At 44.5% G+C, this 13,170-nt stretch overlaps 1 protein-coding gene across 1 annotated transcript in view; it reads right to left on the minus strand.

The window, feature by feature from the left end:
- LOC146809179 (alpha-tectorin-like) overlaps nucleotides 1–13,170 on the minus strand; it is a 934,770-nt gene that overhangs the window by 387,513 nt on the left and 534,087 nt on the right. Inside the window, exon 12 of the mRNA XM_085614840.1 lies at nucleotides 2,064–2,456. Within this exon, the coding sequence (XP_085470966.1) occupies nucleotides 2,064–2,456 (393 nt within the window). The remainder of the gene's footprint in view (nucleotides 1–2,063; nucleotides 2,457–13,170) is intronic.

Below are 13,170 nucleotides of genomic sequence, written 5' to 3' on the forward strand. Positions count from 1 at the left end.
TATCAAAGTTTAACTGAACAAGGTACGCATCTCTTTGGCCTCCTAGTTCCATACCTGACTAACTCATACACTTTAGGGTTTTCTTTGCAGTCTGAGACTTGTACTCCTAACTTTCTAACATTATAGCCAAGGCTAAAAGTCTCAAAAGACAAAGAACATTTATGGCTTGGATTTGCTTCTCAGGCATAAAACAAGGAGACTTGTAGCTCCAAATATACTATGCAGTGCATGATTAAAAAAAGACTAGGCTTAATTTAGACAAATAAATCAGTGATTTATTATAGTGTGAATCAGTCCGTTGAAAAGCTTTGACTTGGTGAAACACACGTCACTAACATCCATTATCTAAACAGTGTATGAATCCCACAAAAACCAAATCACCCTTCTGGTCTTTCTGTGAATTTAAGGTTATTGATATTAGTAAGAGCTATTACACTGGAGGGCTTACTCAAAGGAGTGCTTACTTCTTGCGCAAGTCAAGAAGAGAGAAGAAGCTCTGATGTGGTGTCGGAGGTCAGCTTTAGGAGCCAGGTATGAGCAGGCGCAGCATACTGCTCTGCTATTGTGTATGCATGGGATGTATACTAGTGAGAGTGCAGCAGAGTGGAGGTGTTTAGAATGTTGGTGGAAATGAATGCAGCTTTTCAGGTAAGCAGGGCCTGTGTGGTGGAATGCTTTGTAGGTGTGGATAAGGAGTTTGAAGTGTGCGTGCTTGTGTATGGTGAGCCAGTGGAGTTCCTCCAAGGTGTGGTGTGCTGTGGGGTCAGTGTGAGAGATTGAGGATGGCAGCAGCGATGTCCACCGTTGAAGCTGCAGTCAGCCATGTTTTCATGAGGAAGAGGAAGCCCAGGGTGTTGTCGTTCAGCAAGTCCCAGATCTCCATGGTTTGTTGCTGAGTGAACGGTTGTTAAGGAGCATGCATGATATTGGTGTGTGAGGGTTGTGGGTGTGTTTGTTGGTGGGTGATAAAAGTGAGTGTTTGGTTGGGTGTTGTCGGTATGTTCTTGGAGGATGTTAGAAGAGCATGACCAGTGGTGCAGATGAAGTGGCAGAAGGAGCAAGTGAAACTTTCCTCCATCCGGTGTGGTGTGCCAGCAGAGGGTGGCGCAAAGTCCAGGATTCAGAGGAAGAAGGAGAGTGTAGGGGCAGTGGTGGTGGTAGGTCAGAGGAGGGCCAGGGTCTCTGGTACTGGGAATGATCCAGGGGCAGACGGGACGGGCGCATGGTTACACTGTGGCTGCCATTATGTAGGCTCTAGGTGGGGGAATCAGAGCAGGGGGCTGTGGGTGGGGCAGATTTGGAGCACACTTGCAGGACAGCAGAAAGGAGAGAGAAATGAGGATCAGTTAAGGATTGGGGGAAGGCAGATGCAGAGAACGCGGGAAAGGGGCACAGAAAGGGGCATACAGAGGCAGAGATAGAAGATAGAGAGATGGCACAAAGGTCACAGAAGGAGTAAGAGAGATGACAAAAAGGCCAGAAAAGGAGCAAGAGAGGCAAAAGGAGAGAGATGAATGGCACAAAGAGTGATAGAGATGGCAAAGAGAGATAAATAAATGGCTCCCAAGACACAGAAAGAGCGACAGAAATGGGACAAAAAATACAGAAATGTTAAGAGATGTGGCACAAAAGACACAAAACAGTGAGAGTTGTTAGAAAGAGCTCGAGAAGCGGCACAAAAGAGAGAGAGCAAGAGGGAGAAAGGTGAGGTTGTTCCTTCGAGGCACGAAGCCAGGTCTACAAGGTCCTTGATCAGTTGGAGGACTGTCCCACGTGGTGATGTGGTAGGTCGAGGGGGTGCTATATTTATGCACTTCCTTAATCCAGAACAAACAGGGATATACAGTATAGTTACTAAAAACCGAATACTTCTAAATAATCTTTTATACTGGAATGCGTGTAGGCTACAAGTTTGGGGTTTATAGGATTTTCCTAATAGAAGTGAGACAATTTATTTTTAATCCGTTTTGGCACCCTATAATTGAATAACAAGTGAGATGAAATGGACAGTGACAAAGGTCTGTTAAAGCTCAAAACAGAGACATATTCACTTTAGAACTCACCTGTGCACCTTTTGACCCTCCTAATGTCACATTGATTTCAGAATCCTTGTCCTTTATCTGGACTTCAACATGAGATACGAACGAGACTTTGGAGCTTCTCCGGTTCCTATTCTCAGCTATGACTCGGAAAGAGAAGTCTGAGGTGTTTTGGCACGTTCGGGTCACCTCATAGGCACAGGTGCCTTGGAAGTGCGCCAGTGCACCATCATAGGTAATATAGTGAGGATCCCCAGTCACACTGCAAGTGGCCCAAGCGCTGAAGCAGCCGAGTCTTCCATTTTGCACTGCACAGCTTTGTCCTGGGTTGCAGGTGGCAGCGACACAGTGGAACGCTCCTGTCGAGTCACAGTGACACCTCTGGGTGCATCCAGAGAGCCAGACAAGATCACCAACCTGAGACGTAGATAGACATAGTCAGAGATGACATCATAGCAAGGACTGATTTCCTGAGATTCAGCAAGAGTTTTAATTCTGATTAAAAACTAAAAAACATTTAATAATCTCAGGATACCCCATGAAGGAACAATAAGTGATCAATCATTGATGAAACAAGTGAACATAAAGGGGGTCATTAGTATGGCTACATACCCCTGGGAAACGGGACCACCCGCATTGCATGCGGCGGTCCCGTATCTACAATTAGGATGCGCCCGTCACACTGGTGGGCGCATCCTGCATTCATGACATTGCGGTGGGCGGTGCTTTCAGCACAGCCCGCCGCAATGCCACAAAAGCAAGTTGTGCCTTTCAATGCACAACGTGACAGGCACCGCGCGGTGCCGGCCACGTTGTACATTGAAATGCAGGGGGTTCCATAGGTACCCCCCATGTGCACCCCCCACCCCCCAAAATCCCTGGGGGCCCACTATGGGCCCCCAATGTCGAAGACCACCTGCCTTTCCATGGTGGCGTTGCCGCCACGGAAAGGCAACACCCCGCTGGCATCATAACATGGATGGCGGTGTCTACCGGACATCGCCACCATATTAACTGCTTTTCCACCCGGTAGGCAATCGGGCAGATTGCCTACCGCCAAAAAACTGGCGGACGGTCTTTCTGTCTGCCGGGGTCCCCCCTGCCATAGTAATATGGCAGGGGGGAAATGGCATGCGGGCGGGAGGAAATGTCCGGCGGATCGCCACCACCATGCGGGCAGTGGCGATCCGCCCGACATACTAATGGGCCTCAAAGTGTATGGGATCCAAAGAGTGCACTTCTTAAGCTCACTAACCTTGACTACACTTGACTTCACCTCCTCAAATATACTTATGCATAAATAATGTAAAACAGGACTACAGTTTCACCTGATCCTGGGATAGCTCCATTCTCCTAGCCTCATTCACTGTGGTAATGAAACTGTAGTGCACGTGCCCTTTAGACTTCAAAAAATGATACATTGTTATTTTCCTGGTCTGGTTTTGACCATCACTGGACTCCATGGCACATGCATATTACGTCTTCTAGAAAGCTAAAACATTGAAGTGCAATGTAATTGGATATGAATCGCAGATGACTGCAGATTTTGTAGTTGACTCTTGTTGGTATACATATATGTTCTAATCTGTTCTAATAGAGGTCTTTTCAGGCTCTGAAATGAAGCTAAGATTGCGGATGCTTTTTGGGCCTTGAGAACGGTTCAATGGTACCAGACAGCTTTAAGAGGCAGATACAAGAAGATGTGGCCGATACAAGTGTATTCCAAGTAAACACCTGCGCAGAGAATGCGCAAAACAATTGGTACGCGAAAAAATCCAACAATGAGATAGCCTGCCTGACTTTCGCATAGAAGAAGACTACAAGTGAGTGAAGACCAGTTGCCTTTTGATGACATTTACTGAAATTGTGTATGAGAGAAATGAGAGCTCTTGTTTCGCTGAATTTATCTGGCACATCCTGCACTTCTTTAATAGAAGGAACACATTTGTAACTGAGACAACCACAGTTCTCACACCTGCAACCAGCTACTTTTGCACCACAGGACACTGAGTGTGATGCAATGACTTGCTCTAATATTGTTGCTGATACATGAATTGAAAAGTAGCCTATATGACATATTGGTGCATTATAAGTTAAGTAAATACATAAAATAAAAACTGTGGGTGTAAAGCAATGTTGGGCTGACTTGAATGTAGGTCCCTGTTGTAAAGAGGATACAGAGTCCGTCTGTACATGTAGGATGCTTCTTTATTAGTAGCTCAGTTCTGGTATGGGAGATCAGGATAGTAGAAAGGATAGATGGTACAAGGACAGCCCCACCAGGAGCAGGCTCCTAGAAGCTCAGCCTGAGTTGACCAACTGACACTGTAAGCACAGAGAGACACCCAGACATTCCATGATGTCATGGTACATTCTACAGAGCTATTCAGTGGAGAATAGTAGAGAAGTAATTTAAAACACATCCTCCTTCCTTAGGGAACAACAGCAGAAATAAAGAGAAAGATGTGTAAGATACCTCAAATATAACATTAACATGAAAGTACAACAACGAGATGCACATATCTAATAGTGTATTACATGAGGTATCAGAAATACCACTAACAATAGCAGATATACAATAAGATGCAGAAATAACTGAAAATCTTAAAACTGCAAATAACATTACTACTACATGCCCCATCCCCCTCCCTAGGGAAGCATGGCTTAGATGAATAAAAACAAAGCAACAAAGAAGGGTGGTCACCCCCACAACCTCCCCATACACAGGTACACCACAGGGTAGGCACCCTGGTAAACAAAGGTGGGTGTAGACACTGACCCTTGGGAGAAAACAACATCCCCTTATAGGGGTAAGATACACTCCAGATAACCAGAAGAGTGCAACCTCCACAAAAACAACAATACACCAGAGAGAAAACGCTCTGAAAGAAACGAATTTCCTCCGATTAGGATAGAGGGCATGCTGACACTGAAAACTAGGATAAAGGTCCGTTAAGGGTAATGGAAGAGGTGTACATACTAGAGCGAAGCTTCTCACTCAAAGTCCTACGAACATGAAACTCTTGGCCACGAGAGGCCACAAGCAGGTGGACTTCGACCGGAGCATAGTGTTAACATGAAAAGATGCCCCATGGGCAGTAACCCTAGGAACTGACCAAACATCCTCCACCCAAAAAACATAGGGAATAACTCAGCGTATTAACCCTGGAAAATAATACAACCTCCTCTAAATAGGGTACAACACAGGGTACACACCCTGGAAGACAAGAACTACAATTTACCCTAAATAGGGTACACCACAGAGTACTTGCCCTGGAAATCAAAACTACAACCTCCTCTAAATAGGGTACACCACAGGGTATACTACTAACCCTGGAAAACTGCAAACTAAATTAGAGGCATTGACTAACCCCACAACCTCCCCAAGGAAATTGGTACACTCTACGTACGAAGACTAAATCAGGACACACACCGCCCCAAGGTACACTACACCTGTGAGCTGTACGTAACGCTCACAGTCTAACAACACATTAAAAAACTGAATTGGAGCACAGACAACTAACTACCCACAAACAACACACCTCCCCTAAATAGGGTAAACCTAGACGGGTACACCACAGGGTGCTCACCCTGGGGACTGATATGGTGCGTAGACTACCCACAAACAATAGAACCTCCCCTAACTTAAAACTACAACCTCCCCTAAATAGGATACACCACAGGATACTCACCCTGGAAAATTTCACAACCTCCCCTAAGAAGGGTACACCACAGGGTATTCGCCCTGGAAAACCACACAACCTCCCCTAATTAGGGTACACAGAGGGTAAGCGAGTAAACGTCACCCTAAAGAAAGAAAAAGAGTTGAGGCACTGACCCCCACAAAAGAAAGGTACACACCAATACAGAACAAGCATTATCACTATAGGCATTATAAACAAGGAGAGATTGTTCAGCTCCGGTGAGCGGTCTCTCACCCGAGGTCTCTACACACAGCTCCATTCAGTTGCCAGAATCCAATGCAGAGCCAAGAGTTCCATTTCCTCTTGAACCAATGTACCTCGTCCTTCACTTGCCGCACAGGCCGTTCACCACTGGAAGAAACTGTGGGACTCACAATGCAGGCCAAACTGGACCAGAAGACAGACACAAACTTCTTTTGCTGAAATATCATTGATGTAATCGCCAGTGAAAAATCAGCGCAACGAACATCGCTGGTGTACTGAGGGGTTGCATAAACATATAGTGTGAGCCAGGACCAAACACAAAATGGCGGCACACTTCTAGACGCCACGCCGGGTGGCTCAGGGCGCGTTACTGCATACTTTACAGGTACTACAGTCTTGGGTACTCTTCGACATTTTTAAGTGCAGTACCGCATATGATGTTAGAAGTTTTTATTCTAGCTTGAAGTTTCTTTTCTTCAAAGGGTGGACACTTGGGTGCTGATTCCTATCCGTTAAAAATATTCCCCGTACAAATCGTATCCGGATTTTTTTACGTACGAATCGTACAAGTCCCGTACAAACTGGCAAGTACGATTCGTATTTTAAAAAATCCATACGAATCGCATTGGGAAAGTTCCCCGACACGTCCTCGGGTCGGAAAAAGTGTCCGACACGTCCCCGGACAGTTTTACATACGAATCGGTAAACTGAAGTCCGAGCGCGCAAGTACGATCCGTCCCGTCCGTCCGAATGCACAACCGTATGGAAAAAACACCTTACGAAGCGAACTCCCATAGCAACCATGAAGACGTCCAAACATGTGTCGGCATACGCGCCATACCCCCAGCCCCCCATGTACGCGCCATACCCCCACCCCACCCCGTGTAGGTACGGATCGTGCCCCCACCCCCGTATGTACGATGCAGACCCCCACCCCGTGTAAGTACGGTGCGGACCCCCACCCCGTGTAGGTATGGTGCGGACCCCCACCCCGTGTAGGTACGGAGCGTACCCCCACCTCCGTATGTACGGTGTGAACCCCCACCCCATGTAGGTACGGTGCGGACCCCCACCCCATGTAGGTACGGTGCGGACTCCCACCTCGTGTAGGTACGGAGCATACCCCCACCCCTGTATGTATGGTGCGGACCCCCACCCCGTGTAGGTACGGAGTGTACCCCCACCCCCGTATGTACGGTGCGGACCCCCACCCCCGTATGTACGGTGCGGACCCTATGCGCTGGGGGTCCGCACCGTACATATGGGGGTGGGTGTACGGTCCGTACCTACACGGGGTGGGGGTCTGCACCGTACATACGGGGGTGGGAGTACGCTCCGTACCTACACGGGGTGGGAGTCCGCACCGTACCTACACGGGGTTGGGGTACGCTCCGTACCTGCACGGGGTGGGGGTCCACACCGTACCTACACGGGGTTGGGGTCCGCACCGTACATACGGGGTGGGGGTATGCTCTGTACCTACATGGGGTGGGGGTCCGCACCGTACCTACACGGGGTTGGGGTGCGCTCCGTACCTACACGGGGTGGGGGTACGCTCCGTACCTACACGGGATGGGGGTCCGCACCGTACCTACTCTATAAGTAGGGCCTTGTGTACCTTTCATTGCATCCTGCAGGGAAAGGGACCTAGCTACTTACATAGTCTAATATCACCTTATACTCCCACTGGGGCCCTGCGGTCCCTGGGGACGGGGCAGGTTATAATCCCAGTAATCAAGAGCAAGAATGGGAGGTAGATAGTTTCGCTACCTAGCCGCTAAACACTGGAACACCCTCCCCTTTGCTCTCCGGATGGAACCAGCAGAAAACTCCTTCCGGAAACAATTTAAAACATGGCTTTTCAAGATATAGACTCACCCTTGCTTAGTTTTACTATTACAGAGTAGGCCAAGTAGTTAGTGTAACCAGGTGCTTTACAAGCTCATTTATTATTATTATAACACCACACCATTAACAACACACTTCAACATTTTAGATTTATCTCACTTCCGTAATTAACATATTTAATAATTAATCAAAAAAAATTATTAAAAAATCTAATAAACATTAATTACCTACACACACTTTAACTCTATAATGTCCACAACACACACCTACATTACGCTATAAAATAATAAAACACAATTAAAACTTATTTTTAAATTAAAAACTACTATTAACAACTACTTATAAAGTAATTAAAATGTATTTAATACCTACCCATTTAAAAGTAAAAACGACACATACAAAAATAAACAATTACCCAAAATAAATATCAAATAATTAACATTAATTAACAACTACATATACAGTAATTCAACACAAATCACTTCCCATCCATTAGCCCTATAAACACTGCAACACACACCTAAAATTAATTACACAATTGCCATAATAGATTTTCAATTAATTCAATTAATATCAAGTAACAAATAATTAATAAAAAATAAATAAACTAATTAACACCCTTTACCCCTATAACCACAAAAGCACACACCTAAAATTACATACATAATTACCATAATTAATTTACCAATTAATTAAATATAATTAATTAACAACCACCTAATAACTCATCAATTAAGAATAAATTACTTCCCACCCTTTCCATCTATAAACCCCAAAACACACACCTAAAATTAATTTTGCAATAACCATAATTAATTACAAATTAAATAAATAGTATTAATTAACAACAATTTATTAATTAATTAATAAAAAAAATACTTTACACATGTACCACTATAACATCTCAATTAAACAAATATTAATAAATAACAAAATCAATTAATTTGATATAATTAAATTACTTCCCACCCTATTCCCCTATAAAACCAAAACCTGCTACGGAACTAAAAACGCAAAATTCAAATAAAAAAAAACGTAATAACTACTAAAAATTGAGCACAAATATTACAAATACAAACAATTCTTGTACAAAAAAATATACATCACATACATTTAAAACACATACTAAAATACATAACACTAATTAAAAAATCTATTTTTTTTAAAACTATATTTGTGCAAAAGATATTAAACATTTCGATATTTTTAACTTTGATATATCTTACCATAAGTCAATTTTCTTGACCATGATATTCTTGCTGTCGATTTTCTGAACCATGATAATTAAAACTTGATATCTGTGCAACTCGATATTTTAAACTAAGTTGTGCTGGCAGACAAGCAGATGTTAGGGAACCTTTTTCCATTGGAAAATGAAATGGAAATGGAATTTAGTTGTAGCCTGACCAGCAATGAAATGCAATGTATGTAGTGTAATAGTATTTGTATATGCAGAAGTAGATAGGAAGCCATGTGGCCCTGAAAAATGGGTAAAGCCCATGGTGAAGATTCATGGTCATTCATGGAGGAGGTCGAAGTACATTCTTATTGTGTGGGAGGAGAGTTTTCCTCAAGAGGAGAATTTTCATCTTTTTGCATTTGTGGTGTTGGTGCTGTGCCATATCCTGTAAGTGTGGAAGGCATGCTGTGTTTTTTCTTTCTTGCATATTTAGTGTTCAGTCTGGTAATGTCATGGCCCCTGGTCTTGTGCTAACCACCTGAGGTGCTGAGTTGCTTTTTCAGGTATATTGTACTAGTATTTATGATGCTTCTGTAATTGAAGCAACTTGTTCTTAAGATGGTGACGCCTGGAAGGGAAGCTAATGTAATTCCTTAAGCATTGGTGTAATGCAGACAAGTTTTTCAGGACCTTGATGGGAGGTTCCTTGCTGTGGAGGATGCCTTTTATACGTGCCAGAGTAGTGTTGTGTAGGTGGCACAGCCGCTGTCCTGGGGTGAGGGCACCAAGACTTGCATTGCCTTTCTGCAACTGGTGCCTAGATTGAAGGCATTCCTATTTTCAGGGCAGACAACTGGGCTGTGTTGGCCTTGCTATCAATGTGTCCTTTGAAGTTGAAGTTTGTGTAGCGAATGAATCCACGTGAATTAACATTGCCTGTCAGCAGTGGGTGAATCTGTCTTGATTGATGTAGGATTGCCAAGCTTTGATCTGTGGTTGTGTAGAGTTTTTTTGCAAAATAGAATAACCTTTGTTAGCTTTAGGAGCTGTCCTGTTTATCCAAATACCTATTTATTCAACACAAGAAATAGGCACTTTTTACACAGCTGGAAGCTAACAGCTAAACAGTATCAAAATATCTATATTTTGCACATTGATCGAGGAAGATCAGGGGCACATATCAGTTTAGATACATACAGGTAAAGCACCTGCATGTCAACGTATGATGACTTTCTGTATGAAGACAATGTAGTTTGTCTTTTCTCACAGAAGCCTTGCAGAGAGGATAATCCATTTTACCTCCTGCTCTATGGAGACAAGACAGTGGAGGACTCTTTCCATTCTCACTAGCCAGGTCACAAATCCAAGAATAGGTCTGGGTTGCTTGTGAACTTGAGTTCACATCGGGAGGAGACCTAGGGCCCGATTCACAGAACTAACTTAAGACAAAATCCTAAACTTACTTCCATTTTCGTATTCACAGAAAGCACTTACTCATTTTGGTATTCACAGAAGACACTTACTCACTTCGGTATTCACAGAACTTAGGAGTCCTAACTTTAGGACTCCTAAATGCCTTCTGTGAATACTGAAAGTCTTAAAATTAGGATTTTTCTCAGTTTAGGAGTCCAAAAGTTAGGACTCCTAACTTTACTACTACTAAACTGAGAAAAATCCTAATTTTAAGGCTTTCGGTATTCACAGAAGGCATTTAGGAGTCCTAAACTTAGGAGTCCTAACTTTACTACTACTAAATTGAGAAAAATCCTTATTTTAAGACTTTCGGTATTCACAGAAGGCATTTAGGAGTCCTAAAGTTAGGAGTCCTAACTATACTACTACTAAACTGAGAAAAATCCTGATTGTAAGGCTTTCGGTATTCACAGAAGGCATTTAGGAGTCCTAAACTTAGGAGTCCTAACTTCTGTGAATACCGAAATGAGTAAGTGCCTTCTGTGAATATCAAAATGAGTAAGTGCCTTCTGTGAATACCAAAATGGTAGTAAGTTTAGGATTTTGTCTTAAGTTAGTTCTGTGAATCAGGCCCCTAGATCTTGCAGTTCAAGCTGCACTGTTCCTATTGGAGCTCGACCAAGACTAATTTGCATAAAGTGGGTCTCTGTCGAGAATGGCACAATGGGTGAAAAATGATGGTCTGGAATGCGGCCTTTGCGCTTGTAGTGGCTGAGATTTGGCTGAGATCAATTTAGCCATTCTTTCCATCACCTCTGTATTTATTTAGTATCCAAGAAAGGGGCCTTACCAAAGAAAATCCTGGACTTTGGTGGGGGTGGAATAATTTTCATTGGACCTGGGGAAAACACTCAGGTTCAGATGTAATAATGCTTTTCACCAGGTTTGCATTACCTTTGTATGCAAACCCGATGCAAAGCGTTATGCTAGGACTTTCTGTCCAGCACATATCAAGCAAATCAGGATTTGGGTTTGATAGTTTCCCAAACTATTACAAAGTTGTTCTGTGTGCTGCATTTCACTACTTTGCATCAAAGGGGCATTACATGGGTGGTACATGGGCATTTCCATGCAGTCACCAATGGGCTTTGATACAAGTCTTTAAAAAGATTTGTAAACAGGAATTTGCCTAACAGTGGTCAAACAACTTGTCCCAGATTTATTAAAGGCTTGCGTTGCCATTGCGTCATGCAAGGGGATGCAAGGCAACACAAGCCCTTAAGTCAGATTTACAATGCCATGCAGAGCCCCCTTGCGTAGTTCTGCATGGCACAGTAAATCAGGAGTAACATAAGGAAACACAAGTTGCTACCTTGTGTGACTGTGCTGGGAGGAGTTCCATGGGTGGACCCAGGGTTTTTGATGCATTCCCAGATGTACTAAGTCTAGTAAGCGTGGGACTGTGTCAAAATGCTTCACCTTCCCAGGTGAGGTGTAACGAGGGGAAATATTTCTCCTTGTCACTACCTCTTTCTGTGTGTGCTGCATTCTGCAGCACAAACAGAAAGAGGAAAATGCCTACTAAAGGTGTCCCTTCCTGCACAAAAACAATCCTGCCTGTAATGCAAGCACCCTTGCACCATGGCGCAAAGATGCCTGTGTTGGCGCTTGCCACAAGTAAGGCACCAAAGCAGAGAAAGCAGGAATGCGTCATATGTACGCTATTATGGCGCATCTCTGCTCTCCATTTGACTCCGCGCAGCAAGTTCTATTGCTGTGTTGTGCTGTGCCAAATCTTAGTATATCAAGGCCCTTGTGTTTTCCTCATTAATGCACACTGTAATTGTCATTTCAAATATTTCTCAGCACAATTTATTTTATTATCATTACCCGCAGCACATTTCTTGGCAAGCAAGAACTCTCAATCTATTCTTCTGGTGATAATAACAGCCACAGCGTTAGCAGGAAAACGTCACTAGTGCAGGCGTGTTTTTCAGGAAATATTCCAGGACAACCGTGTTTCTCGCTGGTGGCGTGGTGCATCTTCATCAGCACCACATCCTTCTCCAGTTTCTAATAAACAGAAGCTGAGTGGCTACTTCCTCCTGCAGAGGATGTTACCCATCCTTCAACAAACCACTTTCTGAAACTTGTACGTCAGAGGTGTTGCATTCTAAGTAACAAACTGTGGGGACGTGGCCACACAAGCGTCTAAGATGCCTGCTTGCTGTTGAAGCTCCGTCGGCCGGACCAATGTTTCCTGCATTATCCCCATCATTATCCGCAGCATTTGCCCTGACCGGAACAGCGTTGCATCAGTGATTTTTGGCGAACCGACTCAGGAGCTGGAGGGCACCTCTGTTGCCGAGTTACCAGGGAGACGGGACGCGGCGCCCTGGGCCTTGCCGCTATGAGTAGAATGAGAGGTGAGAAGGCGCCCGCGATGCTGAAGGTGAGTGGGGGGCCATTGCTATGGTGATGGTGCCGGTCACGGGGCGGTAGTTGTGATTCCCCCCCTAATATGCCGAAAATGGACTAAGATGCGGTGATGACTGGCCGTGCCCATTCCGGAATGCATGCACCTGCCATTTTCCCGAGGCCGCGCCGGGGACACGCTGTGTGCGTAAGTGGCGCCCATCTGCTGGTGTAAGGGCATAAAAAATGGTGGGGGGAACAAACCTGTATTGGCCCCTCGTATGCTGCGGCCGGCCACCCGGTTACGTGATCCCTTCGCCCCCGCTCCCCAACTACCCAACTGTCAGCGAACCTGACCCACCCTAAG

Source organism: Triturus cristatus, chromosome 7 (genome assembly GCF_964204655.1).
Source record: "Triturus cristatus chromosome 7, aTriCri1.1, whole genome shotgun sequence".
In the NCBI taxonomy this organism is placed as follows: domain Eukaryota; kingdom Metazoa; phylum Chordata; class Amphibia; order Caudata; family Salamandridae; genus Triturus; species Triturus cristatus.